Source organism: Megachile rotundata, chromosome 2 (assembly GCF_050947335.1).
Source record: "Megachile rotundata isolate GNS110a chromosome 2, iyMegRotu1, whole genome shotgun sequence".
Classification (NCBI taxonomy): domain Eukaryota; kingdom Metazoa; phylum Arthropoda; class Insecta; order Hymenoptera; family Megachilidae; genus Megachile; species Megachile rotundata.
In genome coordinates this window covers 8,824,950-8,843,936 of record NC_134984.1, presented here as the reverse complement: position 1 = coordinate 8,843,936, position 18,987 = coordinate 8,824,950, and the positions used below count along the sequence as shown (strand labels likewise).

General features: G+C 28.4%; 3 protein-coding genes across 8 annotated transcripts; 2 read left to right on the top strand and 1 right to left on the bottom strand.

Moving 5' to 3' along the window:
- Positions 1-2,463: 2,463 nt before the first annotated feature.
- On the top strand, positions 2,464-5,262 carry Fkbp59 (FK506-binding protein 59kD). Of its 2 annotated transcripts, none has more exons than XM_003704609.3 (6): positions 2,464-2,650; positions 2,968-3,304; positions 3,610-3,730; positions 3,816-4,063; positions 4,137-4,646; positions 4,916-5,262. In XM_003704609.3, exons 2-6 carry the CDS (start codon positions 2,969-2,971, stop codon positions 5,081-5,083), a joined length of 1,383 nt encoding a protein of 460 aa, XP_003704657.1. In that variant the 5' UTR covers positions 2,464-2,650; position 2,968; the 3' UTR covers positions 5,084-5,262. The 2 variants fall into 2 exon arrangements, with proteins under 2 accessions (XP_003704657.1, XP_012143743.1); XM_012288353.2 differs by having other exon boundaries at positions 2,465-2,650; positions 4,905-5,123.
- A 596-nt stretch (positions 5,263-5,858) lies between these two features.
- On the top strand, positions 5,859-8,558 carry LOC100876656 (GMP reductase 1). Its single transcript, XM_003704610.3, has 7 exons — positions 5,859-6,012; positions 6,414-6,556; positions 6,833-6,952; positions 7,063-7,320; positions 7,440-7,628; positions 7,726-7,928; positions 8,121-8,558. The coding sequence occupies exons 2-7, from the start codon at positions 6,470-6,472 to the stop codon at positions 8,314-8,316; spliced, it is 1,053 nt and encodes a 350-aa protein (XP_003704658.1). The 5' UTR covers positions 5,859-6,012; positions 6,414-6,469; the 3' UTR covers positions 8,317-8,558.
- On the bottom strand, positions 6,944-18,838 carry Psi (P-element somatic inhibitor). Of its 5 annotated transcripts, XR_013040822.1 has the most exons (16): positions 18,534-18,838; positions 16,518-16,596; positions 16,249-16,443; positions 15,805-15,931; positions 14,426-14,680; positions 14,138-14,309; positions 13,815-14,039; positions 13,555-13,738; positions 13,321-13,478; positions 13,134-13,248; positions 12,890-13,051; positions 12,583-12,794; positions 12,219-12,503; positions 9,050-9,168; positions 7,401-8,934; positions 6,944-7,162 (listed from the first exon to the last, which is right to left on the bottom strand). XR_013040822.1 is itself a non-coding variant. In XM_012288354.2 (14 exons), exons 1-13 carry the CDS (start codon positions 18,615-18,617, stop codon positions 12,243-12,245), a joined length of 2,229 nt encoding a protein of 742 aa, XP_012143744.1. In that variant the 5' UTR covers positions 18,618-18,837; the 3' UTR covers positions 10,502-11,498; positions 12,219-12,242. The 5 variants fall into 5 exon arrangements, 3 of the variants coding, with proteins under 3 accessions (XP_012143744.1, XP_012143745.1, XP_003704659.1); XR_013040823.1 differs by lacking the exon at positions 7,401-8,934; XM_012288354.2 differs by lacking the exons at positions 6,944-7,162; positions 7,401-8,934; positions 9,050-9,168 and adding an exon at positions 10,502-11,498 and having other exon boundaries at positions 18,534-18,837.
- Between the last annotated feature and the right edge of the window lie 149 nt (positions 18,839-18,987).

The window sequence follows — 18,987 nt, the reverse complement described above, 5'->3', positions numbered from 1 at the left end:
GTTTATTGCAATTTAGCAATAATTATTACATATACAATTTTCTTCTACTTTTTACGGAGGTCAATGAAACTTTTAGCCGAAGATATAAGTTTATTTATTTGACTTTTAATAATGAATTTCTTCATTGAATTTTATTATTGTCTACACTATATAGCATAATCTTCAGAAGCAAGCATTCAACTTTAGCTTAATCAATTTTTATTACATTGTCTTTTGTGAATAAATTTGTATCTAAATTCAATAAAACTAAAGGATTAGAAATTTTATGAATAAAATTTTGTCAACTTCGAAACCTATTAACATTAAATGGTTGAACAAACGGTAGGGTATTTTTTGCTATTTTTAATATTTCCTGCGAGTTGTACGCATACTCGAAAACAAGGCAGAAAAATATTATATGTGTACTCTTACAATGATACTACAATAAAACCCTTATTAAGGAACTCTTTTTAAGGGATACGTAAAAACTAATAACGTCATCATTAACAGTGGTCCATTTGACTTTTCTGGATTAATCCTCTTGGTAAAAAAATTACTGCGCATGTCTATCTTTTACAGTTTAGGACTGCACCGGGGGTCAAGATTAACTGATTAATTCCTCGTGCATAGCACGGGCGTTCCTCGAATTAGTAATTAAATGATTAAACAATAAGTTTAATTAACTTATGCACTGTATGAAAAGTGGTGAAAATAAAGAAAAATTTATCAACAATCATTGTGTATTTATTGTTACCTAACAAATCCAACAGAATAAAAATTTACATATTCGAAAGAGACAATTTGTATTAAGAGAACATGAGAATTCCTGGAATTTGACGTCATTAAAATTCCAGGAAGTGGCACGAAGGATACCTCTTCACAACTTATGTTCTCCTGATACAAATTTCCAAAATCGGTCGGTGGAATTTCAAAAATCGCGACACGGGGATTCTTGGAAAATGACGTCATGAAAATTCCAAGAAGTGGCACGAAGGATACCTCCTCACAACTTATGTTCTCCTGATACAAATTTCCAAAATCGGTCGGTGAAATTTCAAAAATCGCGCCCAGAAATTCTTGGAATTTGACGTAATTAAAATTCCATGAAGCACAAAGAATAGCTCCTCATAATTCGTGTTCTCCTGGTACAAATTCTCAAAATTTTGTTTTTTATTTTTTATTTTTTAAAATTTGGGGCAATTTCTGTGGATAGGGAATGACGGGATTTATAAGTAAGTAAATATGCAAATACATGTTCTTATTCATGTCTATTTTCAAACACTTTTTTACATCAGATGTCTTAATATATTTTATTAATATATAGATACATTATTAACATTTATTTCTAGGACAGAATTATCGTTATGGTATGTAAGTATTAGTGTGTGCTGTAGTACAGGATCTTGTAGGAAGCTAATAAAAATCTGTTGTGAGAATAAAGATAATGTAGCAATTAATTTGCTTCTAAAAAGTTAGAGAAAAATTGTTAGTTGTGGAAGAAAATGTGATTGGATACATAAATCGGACGATTGCTGTCTTGCGCTGTATTAAATGTCGTTCACAATAGTCGTTAGGCTATTTTGACATGTACTTGCCTAATCTGAACGTCTCCTTATGCAGGTTCGACGCAGCGCCATCTAGCAGTGATACCCGAAACTTTAATTAAATGTCGTTTACATTAGGCTATTTTTTTTCACATACTTGCCTATTCTGAACGTCCCCTTAGGCAGGTTCGGCGCAGCATCATCTAGCTGCGAAACGCAGAACTACAATAGAAACTTTGCTGATGGTATATTACCGTTGAAATGTAATCAATTAATTACCAACAAAATCCAGTCGGTACTTTACACGTGTTTATCATAGTTAAGCAATTTGTTGTTGGATGGCGCTTTTAACAGCATTTGTGGCGGTTTTTTTAAAAGATGTTTTCTTTTTTCTTAATGTATTTATATCATTTTTAATAATTCCTATACTCTAATGGTGATCATCAGAATCATCCGTCAAGATGAGTTCTGTTATCAAAGTCGTCGATCAAGAAGAATTCTATTTATACTTGTGAACAAATGATTAAAAAGAACATTTTAAAGAATAAGTATGGAGATATTCATCAACCAGCAAATAAGAACAACTGTGGAATTTCATTCAGAAACTTGGGATTCCTTTCTGTCATAACATACAAAGTTTGTAGACATTGAACATGTCATTAAACTAAGGAGTATAGCAATTATAAATTAATCCGTGATCTTTTTTGCTTATACTTGTCTGAAATGGCATGTTCAAGATCGTGTAAAAAATAAAGCATGATCATAGTTAAAGGTTAAGAAAATACGTAAGTAACTCTGTACAAAATATTCGTTATGAGAAGGTGAAAAATTATCAATAAAATTATATTTACGTTTTATGGATTTATACATCAATTTTGAAAACATGTTATGGATAAATCGAGAAGAAAATATCGACATTATAATCGAGATATAATAACCAGAAGTCGATAATCGATATAGAAGTAGGGCTTCAGAATTTCTAGTAAGTTCTATAGAATTGATTACTTCAAACGTGCTGGGAGGACAGTTGATTTCTGGAATCCTCTGTTATTAGACGAAGTATTCGTGAAATACTAATAAAGTGCATTTTACTAATAAGATATTATACGAGGAAATATAAAATAAAGGTATCGTAAAGTTGCATTTTAAAGTTTTAAATATTTTCATTTAAATTTTCGAATAAATTTACTTAATATTTTGTCTTCTCATCATTACAAGTAGTAATCGTATTAACACTATTTACCTTCATCAAAGAATATAAATGTTATATCGGATTAATTGGTTACTTTTTATTATTTTATTTTAATATTATGCTTTAAATAAACTTGTTTTGTGTATTATCACTTATTTTATAGTTATTTCCGAACATGCTATTCTGGTAGAATAAAATACTAAAACAAAAATTTAGTACTATTTATAAAATATCGTATTTATTTTATACTAGAATGGCTGCAGTAGATATATCTCCCAATAAGGATGGAGGTGTTCTCAAAGAAATTATTAAAGAAGGTGTTGGAGATGAAACTCCAGCACCTGGAAGTAATGTAATAGTTCATTATACTGGTACTCTGCTGGATGGAACAAAGTTTGATTCGAGCAAGGATCGCAATGAACCGTTCAAGTTTGAACTTAAAAAAGGAAGTGTTATTAAAGCTTGGGATATTGGAGTAGCTACTATGAAGAAGGGTGAAGTTGCGATGTTGACTTGTGCTCCTGAATATGCATATGGAAAAAATGGTAGCCCACCTAAAATTCCACCAAATTCAACACTTAAATTTGAAGTAAGTTACTACTCTTATAGTCCAGTTAACTATATTATGGCAATAACAAATTATTTAGCATGGTCATAGACCTCTGACCTATATATGGGTTAACAGTTACCATTTACACATTCTTTGACTTATATATGGGTCATGATCTATTTAATTTGATATACGTTGTTTTAATGGATGCGCAAGAGAAGAAACCATTTTTGGTTTGGATTATGAACATGTTAATTGATTAAATGATGCTTATTCATTCATTATATAAAATGTTTACTTATAACATTGTTGACTATTTTAAATGTGCTATCTTTTTTTGTTAGATTGAAATGATTGATTGGAAAGGAGAAGATTTAAGTCCTGACAAAGATGGAAGCATCGAGAGGTTTCAAATGATTCAAGGGAAAGACTATATTACTCCGCAAGATGGAGCTTTAGTTAATGGTAAATACAACTACTCAATGTTTCATGTTAAATGACATTTTATTTGAACTTGTTCTTTTCAAGTAATGAGTTTGTTCTTTTTCAGTACATTTAACTGGAACGTATAATGATAGAGTATTTGAAGATAGAGATGTTCAGTTTTCTCTCGGAGAAGGAGAAGATTGTGGTGTTATAGAAGGTGTAGAGAAAGCCTTAGAGAGCTTTAAAAGTGGAGAAAAATCTAGACTTAAAATTAAGAGTAAATACGCATTTAAAAATGTAGGAAAATCGGAATTTGATATTCCACCAAATGCAACTGTGGAATATATTGTAGAATTAAAAAGTTTTGAAAAGGTAATTATTTTATTGAGATATTATATAAGTAGTAAATGAATTGCGTCTTTAATATATTTTATTTGCATTTCAGGCTGTAGAAGTTTGGTCTTTACAGCCTCAGGAAAAAATAGAACAAGCTAAGATTTTCAAAGAAAAAGGTACCACATACTTCAAAGCAAATAAGTACACTTTAGCTATCAAAATGTATAAGAAAGTTACTTCATTCCTGGAATATGGAGACGATTTTGAAGCAGATCTTAAAACGGAAAGAAATAATCTTCTTTTGTCTTCACACTTGAATCTGGCTCTATGCCACTTAAAAATAGATCAAAATGTTGAAGCAAAGGATGCATGTAATGAAGCTTTGAAGTTAAGTCCACAAAACGAAAAAGCACTGTTTAGAAGGGGACAAGCGTACCTTGCACTGGCGTCACCTGAAATTGCAATTAAGGATTTCCAAGAAGTTATAAAGATAGAACCAAAAAATACAGCAGCTGTGAAACAAATCGGTGTTTGTAATAATTTAATTAAAAAACAATTAGCGAAAGAGAAAAAATTATATGCCAATATGTTTGACAAGTTTGCCCAAGAGGATAAGCAGGTTTGTGAAAAGCAACCGTAATATTATGTAATATGGAATACAAGTCTTGAATTTTGTACTGTTACATATTCATTTCATGTCTATTTAACTTTTATTCATGTAATGTTAATGATTGATAACAAAGTGTCTTCAATTTTCAATCTCTAATAAAGAAACTACGTATTGTACAATGTTGTTGATTAAATTATATATATGGCCAGTATGTACTTAAAATTTTTATTCCATATTCATATGATATGTTTCACTATAAACTCTTAGTAATGTCACAGAAGGAGGAGGAAAAACTACGAGAACAACCAGATGTAATGCGTGGTGCCCTGGGTGAATGGGGTCAAGAAGAACGACCTGGAGGTAGAGATGCAACTGCCTTTGAAAAGGAAAATCCGAATATACTTATGCTCAATGCTAATGGTACCGGCGAATTTCAGAATATGTAAAAAATTATCGTTTCCATGCCTTACACTGCCCTATTTTTAATTATCAGCAGTCTACAATTTTATTACCTGATTTGAATGCCTTCAAAAGTGCATCTCATAAGTTTATTAGTATTCTGTGAAACATAATACAACCTAGTCGACAAAATTCATACTAAATAAAATGTTATCATTTATCATCATGTTTATATTTCATTGGAACCATAATAGCATAAATTATTTTTCAATTTTTCATTTCTTACCTATTTTGTTAATCTTGGTAAGTGTCATTAGTATTAATTTGCAAATAAAGTTTTTATGATACTAGATATGCTTTATTTCATGTAATTATAAATATAACTTTTGACCATATTTTTCTGGTTTTCGTTCACCTGTATATAAATAATGTCATAAAGAATTGTATCATTACAGTAAAAGCCGAATATTTATATAACATAACATCTTATTAAAAATGATTAACAAGTTTACTTTTAAACATTAATATATTTTTATTTTAGAACAAATAAATTTCTTGTAAAACATAGATCTTATACATTTTTCTGTAATTATTCTACTGAGAATAAAATTTCTTATTCCTATTATTATTTATAAGTTAAAATTTTTAAATATAAATGAAAAAAGAGCTTTTAGTATTTTCGTATACATATAATGTTATGTTTTAAGCTAATAACATTTTATTTATTTTTACTACAAAGTTTATCGTTTCTACAGTTTTTTCTATATCTATCATTTGAATATTTAAATTTTCTAATCAACTTTTGCAAACGAAGGATAAAGATATAAATAGATGTATCCTAAGCTTCAAGCAATTCGCCTAACTCGCTTAGCAACAGTTATGTTGATGCAGCAATAAAGACTGATAAAGAAAGTAATAGCTTTAGTTTAAACAGTGCTATTGCAGCAAATGGTCAAATTCTTCTATTGGTATTGAGGTAATTCTTGTAATCAAAATACATAAACTATAGATAATAGAAAAATAAGTAACATTATTGTATAATTTTTCAACGTTACACGTTATGGAATTGTTTAATTGAATCCATGCAAGAAAAAGAATATCTGTTAAATAAAATCAGATAAAAGTATGTTATACAAGCTATATAATATTTCAGTATTTAATATTATCTACATTAATTTTTCCATTAATTGTTTACATTGTTTAGTAAATATTAAAGCAATCTTTATTATTGACAATTTCTCTTATTTAACGTATTTAAACCAATGGTATATTTCCATGGAAGTACTAATACAAACATATAGAGAGTGTATGTGCATAAGGAGACCTCCGCGAAACTACACATTCGCATATTCTTTATTCTGCTTCATTCCTTGACAGGAATCATTCGAAGTCGTTTGTTTAAGAGTGTAGTACAAAACTAATCTATTGTTAAGATGCCGAATATTATAAACGATATCAAATTGGATTTCAAAGACGTTTTGTTACGTCCTAAAAGGAGTACATTAAAAAGTAGATCCGAGGTAAGTAATAATTAAGGTTTACAAATTTATAGCCTACATTATCAAATTGTTTAGTTCTTTATAAATGTTACTAAAAATTAGAATAATACATACAGAATATTTCTTTTTGAATATCTTATTATGACAAATATTCTGTTCCTTTATATTTATAAAATATTTTAAGCAACTTGTTCTTGTTTAAAAAATTGTGCTACATATATTTTCATCTCAGTTGATTAAGTATATTAATTATAAAATGTAAAAAACAGTTTAATGATGAATATTTTATAATTTTAGGTCGATTTATACAGAGAAATTACATTTCGTAATTCAAAACGAACTTATAAAGGAATACCTGTAATGGCTTCAAATATGGATACAGTAGGAACATTTGAAATGGCAAGAGCCTTATCAAAGGTATGACATTTGTATTTAAAAAGTGACAACTAAGTTCAGTACAATATTATAGTTGCAGATACATGTTATTCCTACAATTTATACTTCATATTATCTTTGTTATGTTTTAGCATGGTCTTTTTACTACTGTCCACAAGTATTATACAGCAGAAGAGTGGAAAGATTTTGCAATGCAAAATTCTGACTGCCTTAAAAATGTAGCTGCCAGTTCTGGAACAGGAAAAGAAGACTTTGAACGATTATCAAGTGTTTTAGCAGCTGTGCCCGAATTATCTTTTATTTGTTTAGACGTTGCTAATGGATATTCGCAACATTTTGTTGAATATGTTAGAAAAGTGAGATCTGAATATCCTAATCACACGATAATTGTAAGTAATTTACCTATCGTTTAAATTTCTTATCAAAAGGAAAAGAACATATTATTCAGTTTTTTAGTACTAATTTATACCTTGTATTTGGAAGTAAAGATTAATTACTGCCACTGCAGGCAGGAAATGTAGTAACAGGTGAAATGGTAGAAGAGCTAATATTGTCAGGAGCAGATGTGATAAAAGTAGGAATTGGCCCTGGATCTGTCTGTACTACAAGAATGAAAACTGGGGTAGGATATCCACAACTAAGTGCTGTAATTGAATGTGCAGATGCAGCTCATGGTTTAAAAGGACACATCATTTCTGTAAGGAATGAAAATTTGTAATCCCTAATTATTTTTCATCACAAAACATTGTGGTTAGAAAAATTATATTTTACCACAAATTATTACTTTGTTTTAGGATGGAGGATGTACTTGTCCAGGTGATTTAGCAAAGGCTTTTGGTGCAGGAGCAGATTTTGTAATGGCAGGTGGTATGTTTGCTGGACATGATGAATGTGGGGGAGAAATTATTGAGAAAAATGGGAGAAAAGTTAAACTTTTCTATGGCATGGCTTCAAGTACAGCCATGAAAAAACATGCTGGTGGTGTTGCAGAGTATAGGTTAGTATTTTTATATGTATATATATGTTACCGGCGAAACCCGATTTTAGGATAAACTAGTTTTTCCTAGGCTAAACCAGTTCATCCTATATGCTTAGTCTAGGCAAAACTAGTTTGGCCGATAACATATACATACAATGTAAGCGTAAAAGTATTTCAAAGTTTTTCATTCTAAACTTATAATTTTTGTAGATCATCCGAGGGTAAAACGGTGGAAGTACCTTATAAAGGTCTAGTGGAAAATACTGTACTAGATATGCTTGGTGGATTACGCTCTGCTTGTACGTATACAGGAGCTCAACGATTACGAGAATTACCACGTCGGGCTACATTTATACGTTGCACGCAACAATTAAACCCAATGTATGGACCACCTCCAGAAATGTGAATTTATTTTAATTATTTAATTCAGTGTAGTAGAAGCTTAGAAAAAAGTATTTACTTATTGAGTCAATTAACAAATGCTATTATTTGCTGGCAAATAATATTTATAAACAAATTTAAAAGCTTTGACTAACGTAGATGTATATACTTCTAAATGTATATACGTCTTGACGATAATTGTATTATATTTAGTGAGTTTTAAAAGGTGAAATTTAAAAAGCACAAATATATTTTCATGTTCTCATATATATATATATTCTTTTTACAAACTTTTCATGCTTAATTGTACATACATACATACATACATACATACATACATACAAGCATATATGTATACATGTATATTGTTCCATGTTATTGAGCATATGAATAAAATCTATTAATCTTAAATTAAACTATTTAATTTAGAATATTCACAAATGCAATTTTAAAAATTATTCTATAAAAGCAACAGATAATATACATGTGCACATAGCATTAAATAAATTAATCAAATATGTATATATGTATAAAGTGAATTTTCATATAATGCATGTATGTAATACAAATTGTTTTAGATGTGTGTATTAAAAAATGTATGCCATAAAAATATTACAATTAAAAACATGTTAAAGCTGGAATTCTGAAATAATATAATCATTTCTTTATTCCTATAAACTGATCATTTTAATATGCATAAAAATTAATTTTTTTTAATTTCGTATATCTTTCGTTTCAAAAGTAATAGTATTACAAACCTTGTATTATCCTATTGTTTTCTTCTATAAATCACAGAAGTCAGTACTTCGGAAAAATTTTATTCATACCTACTGCTTGATGTTTTCCATCAAGAATAGAAAGTTTATAATCCATATTCCTGAAACATTTTCATAAATTTTATTATCATTGTTATAATTAAAATAAAATAGTTTATTTCTAAGAGGATCCTGTGCAAGATTTAAGTTTCATAAAAATAATCTTAATTGTTTGTTAGTAGACAGAGTCAATTTATAACTGATTAAAATATTTAATAACGATAACAGAATAACAAATATTTATCTTTACTTACTGTAATTACAAACTGTAAATTGGTACACAAAAGACGTACAGTCGAAACACATAAAAATTTTTGATGCTGTAATATAAAATGAAAATATTTTTCTTTGAGCATTCAGTTCATTAACATTTTCATCATACACTTCTTAATAGCATTTCATTTAAATCTTAAAAAACAATACGCATAAATATACAGTGAAAAATTATAAACAAATAAATAAATTCATAAAATACTATGGTTACTTAAAATAATATCAAGCCTATAACTGAAACAAGAAGGATAAATCATAATTTAAATACCTTTCGTTTTATGTATAAAAATAGTACCATTATGTTTTTATGCGATTTATCGATAATACATAAATAAAAGTGTATTTGTATAAAGTATAAAACGTACAATTTTTATTGTATTATGTACGTATTATACAGGTATTGAAATATTAGTAGCTAAATTATTATATAATATAAATAAGGCTTTTATCCTAGAAATTAAACATATTTAACAAAATGTTAAATGTTAACAAATCGTATTATTAATTATGCACTAAAATATTTTGTGAGTAAAGAATAAATAATTACTATATAAATTCGTATATACTAAAATATGTATAATAACTATGATTTATCTTCGTAAATAAAATGTTTTTCTTATAAAATTGTACTGTTTAAAAATCATCACTAACTGTTTTTGTTATAATCTGTCTACATTCTGTGCATAATATTCAATAATAAAATTCGAGTAGTCAATAATAAACAAACAAACAAATAAATAAATATAAATCATGTTTTCTTTTACTAAAAATACTTAAAATTGAATTATATGAACTTAGAATTGATTTACGTATTATATAAAATATCAAAACAAAAATATAACAAAAAATTTTTAATCCTTTTTGTAAAATATACATTTTTTCTGTTATGTAAACACATATAAAAAATATTAAAATTATACACAATCAAAATTTATACATTGTATTTTTTTAAATTTGACATCGTACAAACAATACCGTGATTTTTTGTTTTCTGATCTTATGATTTCAATTAATAAATATATAATTAAATTTGCAAAGTCGTAATTTTGATCAATTGTAAATAATTTGAAATAGAAATTTTATATATGACTAGTAGAATCTGTTAATGATTATTTATCATAATTAATACATGTGTGTAAATAACTGTTTAATAAAATTAAAAAACAATATACATACATACATATAACTATGTAAGTTATGCACAAATAGTGATTTGATATGCCATCCGTTATTCTCCGGTTTCGCAGGTCCTAATTCCTTTGAATTAAACACATAGAATGCTGAATGAAAGATTTAAAATTTGTAGGTCCCCTTGATGAAATTTATCGTAGAACAGGTAAACGTTCCTACAATTGGCAGCTCCAAAAATCTAAAATAGTAGTGGTATTTGACAAGAAAAAGCAAAGGAACCAAGGTAAAATTGTATTTAGTACTGTTATAATAGTATATATGTATATGTAAACCATCATACGTATATCATATTCTCTTGCATACATAATAGATAAAACAATTCATAGATAATAAAAACGAATTTTAGCTGTTTGTAGCCATTTATACTATAAAGGTTTTCTAATTCACTAAAGACAAATGTTTCATGAATAAGCCAGTGAAACATAAATAATGACATATCGAAATAAGTGTCTAAATGTTTTTCTTATCAATACATTTTTAAGGACAACTTTTAGTATTTTTAATGATAAATGGGAAGCATAATATGGATATACTGTTGTAGATTCCTCGCCCCTGTTTCTGACCTGCTGCTTCTCACCTGCCAGTTTCAATTTATGTTACAATCAGGCGTTATGGAACAAAAATACATACAATAATATAAGTAGAACACAAGTAGACATCATATGTTGATATTATATTATAATGTTCAATTTCTGGCATTTCTCGTTACTTAAAATTAAAACCATGAGTATCCTACAATATGTATATATCTATGTATATAAAAAAAACACAAAATATCATAGTATAAATAGAACATAGTCGAGCCTAGTGGTACTTTGAAAGTTAATGGATGTTGCGAAGCGATCAACTATCGTAATTTATCGTAAACAGTATATGAAGTTACAGCAGGCATTAACCGCATCCTGATGGGAAACTATCTGAAAACTATCTGAAATAAACAAATAATTATGATAAAACATATGAACCAGATATAAATATAAATATACTTTCAAAGGTGTAAAATATATCATTCGAATATCCAGATATATCAAAAAATAAATTCATTATTTTTATTAACATTCAACTCCCTGAAAGTATCAACAGTTATCAGCACACATATGGCATTCCCTTCCTCTTACACCATTGATTTTCAAAGTAAATAACAAATATTAAGTCAATATAAATATAAGTGTGATAACATGATAATATATAGTATATATGAAAATACAAAATTTATTAATATTAAATTGCTTCATGTAGACTATCGTAGATTATTAAATTAGGCAAGCATAGAAAAATATATTTTATATAACTTTAACTTATCTTACTTTTAAACATTTATGTACCAGAAAATACATACATGTATATATTTATCTTCTTTATATATTTTCTTATGAGAAGAATATGTATACAATTTTAAACAAATTTAGAAATTCAAATATACTTAAAAATTATTTTTGTTTCACTCAATTTTATATTGACTTAATATGAATGAATATTCGAAAAAATTGCATGATATAAAAAATAAAGCATCTAACTACTAATATCAGAATGTTGTTTTAAAATATAAAATGTTAATATTTCTTGTATATTATTAAAACAAGAACTTTATATCATACATTTTTTTAAATTTTGTATGCAAGTATGAAAAATGGACATAAATACTTACAACTAGTTTTTTCGTGGTGGAAGTTTAACTTTCTGTATTCGTTTGTGAATACGGATAGTTCTGATAGCCCGTTGGGAACGATGGATTTTGTTGACCGGCTTGTGGTTGTGTGGTAGATCCAGCCCCCGTTGCATAATAACCCGTTGGCGTTGAACCGGCATTTATTGTTGGGTAATTACCATAGGCTTGTGGAAATGCGTTCGGAGTCCCACCTCCTGGACCTGATTGACCTTGCATACTCTGTTGCATTTGCTGTTGAGCCATTTGATTGTTTTGCATACCCAACTAAAAAGATCAGGCGTACTGAGTTAATATTTTCTATAATTAGCTATAGACTTCTTTTTCATTTCTAATTATTACATACTTTTCCCGCTTTCATTTGAGCTTCTATAGCTTCCGCTTCTTTTATTTTACCAATACTTCTATAATATTCTGCCCATTGTGCACTATAATCAGCTTGACCTCCATTTTGAGTAGCTCCACTTTGTTGCTGCTGCTGTTGTGTTTGTTGTTGCTGTTGTTGAGCTGGACCAGCAGTACCAGTTGCTGATGTGTTAGATTGATTTTGCGTATTTCCTACAAATGCAAATTGGTAATCATAAATTACGGTGAACATTCCAGGAAAAGTATACCTAGGTCTTATGCTTATCATGCGTGGTTGAAATTTTTACCTGATTGCTGATTGTGATCTTGTTTGCCTTGTTTTGCTTGCTGTTCGATCATGTCAGCCTCTCTATGCATACCAAGTGATCGATAATACTCTGCCCACTGTGCACTATAATCTGGTTGTCCTGTTTGTGGATTTACTTGAACAGGTGCTTGATTTGCAGTATCTAAAATGATATATGAAAGATAATAGATAACATTTATTTGAATTTTAAATATAAGCACTTTTTTAAATAAAAGCACATTTACTTGTATCAGTAGTTTGCGGTTGACTTGGCCATGCTTGATAGGCTGTTCCAGCATTCCAAGTTGGATTATATCCTATTGCTCCTTGTGTGCCACTAAATGATGTATTGGCTGGTGCCTTTAATTCATTGAAATCAATGAATAATCAAGAAATTAATATTGCTAAAATTTATATTTTAATCATATTTACCATGCCTAATTTTTCACTAAATATTCGTTTCGCGTGCTCTACTTGTTCAGGATTACCGCGAATTATGAAAATTTTTTCATTTTCATTACTCTGATTTCTCCTATCTAATTCACAGTGTGCTCCAGTTTGTTGATTGATTTGTTTAATAGTTTCCCCACCTAAAATAGTGAAAGTGCTGATTGAAATGCATTTATTAAATCTTATTTCTATAATTATAAATTAATATAATTTTACCTTTTCCAATAATAATACCACATTTTGATGACGGGACGGTAAATGTTGTTTCTATTTTATCTTGCATGGGTCCTCCTTGACGCCTATCCCAGCCACCATATTCATTTGGATTTCGATTATTACCAAAACCATTTCCGCGAGGACCACTTCTTGTTCCCATAGGACTTCTACCGTCATCTCTTCTCTGCAAACAAAAAAATTAATTAGAAATAGGAAATACCGTTATATTTATACGTATAATATCAATAATATAAACTAACATCAAATCTATTATTTACCATCACACTGTCTATAAGTTCTTGAATGCGTTGACGAACTTGTTCTACAGCTTGATGTTTTCCAGATAATATGCATTTTCTATCTCCGGGGCCATCTTCTCTTCCCTGTTGAAACTGGACTCTAGCACCAGTCTCTGCTTGTATTTTTTTTATCATATCTCCTCCCTTGCCAATAACAACACCCACTGCTGCTCTTGGAACAAGTACCTGATAAAAACATTGATAGATATGAATATGTGTTTACAAGAGTACATACATTTTCAAACATCTCTCTAGCTGGCATATTTGTAAGAACCATATTATACCTCTACTCCATCAGTGGTTCCAGAACCATGATTAAAACTACTATCATTTGAGTAACTTCCACTCCTATCATTACCTCTTGCACCTCTATGAAACATTTGCATTTCTTTTTCAGCTATTAATTCATACACTAATTGTTTGGCATATTCAACTTTTTGTGGATCACCAGTTATCCTATATAAAAAATATATCTATAGCGTTTCGTGTTTTCTAAACTGTTTAAGATTTCGAGAGTGGTTCAGAATATCATACACAGCAAGTAACAAAGTAAAAACTGTAATTATTGCTACCTTAACGGTTTTTCTTGTTCCTGAGAAGGTCCTTCTTGGATAACGACCATTTTGGCTCCAGACTTCTCCTGAAGTTGTTTTATTGTTTCCCCTCCTTTTCCAATAATTAAGCCAACTTTAGGTCCAGGAATCATTATTTCGACAAATCCTGGGTGCCCCATCATTCCGCCGCTACTCCCACTCATGTTCATATCACCAATTCCTTCGGTTCTACTTCTTTGATTTACAATTGATAATACCAACTCTTTAGCTCGACTGAAACATATACGATTTAAACGTGCAATGTCATTTTGAATAAACTGCAATATAAATATAATCTATTGATGTACAGTAATGTAATTTGTTTGCAACACATAATGTGATGTCTACTGTGTGCCAAAATATAAAAAATCATGAATGTCACATCATTTTTTTGTTCAACGAAGTTATTTCATAAGTGTATAATAAAATTAAATTTCATGTTAAAATGTTGTACACTTAATTATAAGCAGATTTAAATAAATAAAAATTCAATGTTCTTCTTGTTGCGAATAACACGTCCCCATGCATATCCTATCCTCCTTCCTTCCTTCTTTCTCTCCATATCCTATTGAAAGCAAAAAACTATTAGTAAGTACAAAATTATTAAAGTAAAAGCCACAACTTATTGATAAATTCTTAATGAAAAAATATTCTGAAGCATATAAAGTATGAGCCCGCTATTCGCATCCAGGAGCTAAATAAAGATTCTGTAAAACATTTGACAATTTCAATTTGCGAAAGCATGTAACCTACATTTAAGAAATGCATGTTAACATGAAGTGATAGCATATGGAGTATACTAAACACACACAAACTATATTTCACCAGTACTATTTGTGCTTAAAGCACATTTTCAAATGGATACAATTAATGTATATAAAGCATCATAATCTTATACTACAACGCCACAATGTGATTTTCAAAACCATTTTGTCAGAATGAAATAGTTGATACTTTCAGGTGTTTCTAGGAGATTTTATAATGGAACTAGGTGGTCAATTTGTTAATTAAGTAAATTAGAATCTAATCAATGTCCTATATACCAAGTACAAGGAGGATAGCAGTTTGTTTTCCTGTATATGTGTTTATAAATAGATATGTACACACGTATATGTAAATATATATTTATATGTATGCACATATAACTCTACATATAACTATATGTATATATACATAAGTATATGTACAGATATAAAAAATATATATATATATATTGCATTATGAGTGTAATCGATAAGTGCCATTTGATATAACACCATGAAGTAATCCTTTCTTCTAGGCAAAAGTTTGTAAAGTGGAAATTGCATTGCATACAAAATAGTTAAAATTAACAAAATAAGAAGGGAAAAATAAGTTACTTGACAGCTTCTCGTGAGCCAGTTAATGTGCAAACACGTTCAGGTAGCCCACTTTCTGGCGCCATTTGTATCTTACATCCTGTTTCACTTTGTAATCTTGTTATTTGTTCGCCACCTCTGCCAATTACTGTAAATATATCATTATTACTTATAACAATTCATTCTAAAAATTGGAATAATTTATTCTTAATTGGCAATTTATATGAATTGTACTAATTTTATTACATTAGTAATGCTAATAGAATTGTTTCAATGTAATATTGATTTGGTTGTAAAATTATTTAGACAAATGTATAAGCATGGAATGTAATGCTAAACTATAAAATGAAATACAGGTAATTTTCGGACTAAAAATATTTAAACATGGTATAGATATATTTATTACTATACAATAATTCTGATTTAATGAAAGTAATATGTATCTATAAATTAATATTTACTTACTTAAACCAACCATTTTATCTGGAACTCTGATATCTTCATTACAAATACCTCCTACATTCCCAATGGGTCCAGATGATCCTGTTTGCCCTGTTCGTCCTTGGTTATTTGAATCTCCTAATGAATTACTTCCTACTGGGCCACGTAGTCCAATTAATGGATCTGTTACTAAAGATGCCATTTTCTTTGCTTCTGGTTCTGTAAAAATAATGTAAATATTATAAAAATATATTATACAAATTAGACATAGTTTTTGTAAATATATATATTACCTGATCCATCCTCAAGAGGACGTTTCAACTTAGTTTCCTGATTATTTTGAGCACCAGCTGGATTAATCTTTGCAGCTATCTAAAATGTAATCATATTTTTATATTATTGGTAGTTTATTAGTTATCATAAAAGTATATATAAATTAACTTCAAAAATGTGTTCTTTGTTACACAATGTTCATAGTAGATATCAAAAAACGATTTCCTAATCTTTTAAGAATACATTCTATAACGAATTAATTTGTTTTACAACCTTGTTCATTATAGCATTCATTTATTATACCATACATATACACATGTATAAATTTATAAAACAATTATAAAGAGAAAGAGAAGTCAATTCTACTTCTACCCTGTAACAGATTTATTTCCATGTTTTGCTGCAAGCATTGTAATTTAATCAGAAACTGTACTTTTCCTAGTATTTCATTCATTGTAGTATATCCCACTATTCATAAAATTTAAATAATATAATGCAGAAGTATCTTAAGAAACGACCTCATGTTTATTCTTGCTATTCTGATCAATTGTATCTTTTTATAAAAGAACAAAAACACATAATCTGATAAATTAATTTATTTAGTTTTTGTTCATTTTTATTTCATTTTGGTGAAAATCACAAATATGACAGCTGATTGTTCTAATATTTGTGTATACTGTAGCTATGTTTTGATCTCTTAACTACTTTCTTGATTTAGACCTGAAGGTATAATACCTTGGTCATCCCAATTACCCAATGTAAAACTTATGGACACTTTAATGCGAAGAATTTTTAAGTAGAAAACTTTATTCAGGATCCATCAACTTAAAAAACCAACAGAAACTCTAAATTGTATCTGTAGCACATTAAATATCTAGCTACAATTCTACTGGTTAATATTAGCATTAATGTTTATTGTTTAATAAATATCTATAAAAACTATATTTGTTTCTTTTTTTTTATAATTTTGAACAAAATGAAGCAAAAATTGCGCAAATCTCAAAAAGACTTTCATATCTAATAAACTAATAGATCTATCAAAAAGTTCTGTCCTCATAAACATGGTTTATATTTTGAGGTATGTTTTCCATTTTGGGTACTTATATACAATGTCTAATTAATGAATGTAATAAAATATTGTTTGTGTATAGTTATCGTCTTTCAATTACCATCTTAAATACACTTATTTTCATGACTTAAATTTCTACTTCTAACAGTTTTAAACTATTGTTGATTTATACCATCCAGTTTTCATAATGTCTATATTAAATAATGTAGATTTTGTTGTATAACTATTATATTATTTTCTTATTAAGCTTATAAAGAACATAATAGATCTTGTCGGCTAATTGATGTTTGTTTTATTATCTTTTATAGCAAATAAAGTAATTGAATATTGAAATTTTATTTTACGTAGAACAAATCATTCATAAACAAATAAAATATTAGATACTGCTTATAATTTGCTTATATCGTATCTGCAAGTGAAAATCCTCAATAGCCATAAAATAACATTCTAATAGACCTAATAACAATATAAAAAAATTCGTTTTCATCAAAAAATTATACATATATCTTGTTGTATCTTATAATTTTCATATAAGCAATTTTTGTATCTCCAATATGTTATGAAAAGTTCAAAGTTACAGCGAACATCTAATATAATATTTTAACAATTAATTCACGAATCCCAAATATATATAATTTATAATTAATTTAGTAACAAATAATGTAGTATATTTATATACAACTATAACTATACAACTGTAATAATAATTCAAGAGTTTTTAACATAATAAATGTTAGATCAGAGATTGATACAAAAACTGTAGCTTTAAGTACTCTTCAAATAAACGCAATAAAGATAAAATATACGCTTAATAGCCTAAGATAAATAAAATAACTGATACTATAAAAAATTGTTTATTAATAATCTAAATTGTCGTAGAGATTTATAAAGGTATAAAGTACTTTATGACTTACTTATGAAATGTTAATTTAATTAAAGTTTATATTAATTTAACTGATTTGTTTACCTGTTTTGCACGTTGTAAAGCTGCTGCAAATGCAGAGCTTTGGCTAAAATTTTGAGGCGGAGCAACCGCTGAATAGTCACTCATGATGGAACATGAAGCAATACGAATAGAAAACTATTTTAATATTTCTTCTTGTAAATTACTATTTATAATTGTTTTTATGAAAATCACTATTATTTTAATACTTAGAATCTATTTCACTCAAAATATAAACACTTTACCGCACTGCTTTTAAGGTACACAATGGTACAAAGCAGAAGTTTACGAGTGAAAGAACTGTGCTTTCACATAAAGAACAGCACAGCGCAAGCGTCGGTCATAAAATAGGAATTTTAAAGGTTTGGATTTGTTGGAAAAATTAAGGATCCAATAGGACCTCATGCGGCAAAACCGGGAAACTTCGAACAAGGATTAGCAACCTTTTTCTTCTGTATTTCTCTGTAAAGGATAGACA

Bases quoted from the DNA above. Each gene is read 5' to 3' on its own strand.
- Psi (XM_012288354.2), bottom strand. From the start codon at position 18,617: ATGAGTGACTATTCAGCGGTTGCTCCGCCTCAAAATTTTAGCCAAAGC. The intron at 15,932-16,248 runs GTAAGTAAATAT...ATATATTTACAG, and splicing joins AGATAAAATGGTTGGTTTAA to TAATTGGCAGAGGTGGCGAA. The intron at 14,310-14,425 runs GTAGCAATAATT...TTTTTTATATAG, and splicing joins GAACAAGAAAAACCGTTAAG to GATAACTGGTGATCCACAAA.
- LOC100876656 (XM_003704610.3), top strand. From the start codon at position 6,470: ATGCCGAATATTATAAACGATATCAAATTGGATTTCAAAGACGTTTTG. The intron at 6,953-7,062 runs GTATGACATTTG...GTTATGTTTTAG, and splicing joins TGGCAAGAGCCTTATCAAAG to CATGGTCTTTTTACTACTGT. The intron at 7,321-7,439 runs GTAAGTAATTTA...CTGCCACTGCAG, and splicing joins ATCCTAATCACACGATAATT to GCAGGAAATGTAGTAACAGG.
- Fkbp59 (XM_003704609.3), top strand. From the start codon at position 2,969: ATGGCTGCAGTAGATATATCTCCCAATAAGGATGGAGGTGTTCTCAAA. The intron at 4,064-4,136 runs GTAATTATTTTA...TTTGCATTTCAG, and splicing joins AATTAAAAAGTTTTGAAAAG to GCTGTAGAAGTTTGGTCTTT. The intron at 4,647-4,915 runs GTTTGTGAAAAG...GTAATGTCACAG, and splicing joins TTGCCCAAGAGGATAAGCAG to AAGGAGGAGGAAAAACTACG.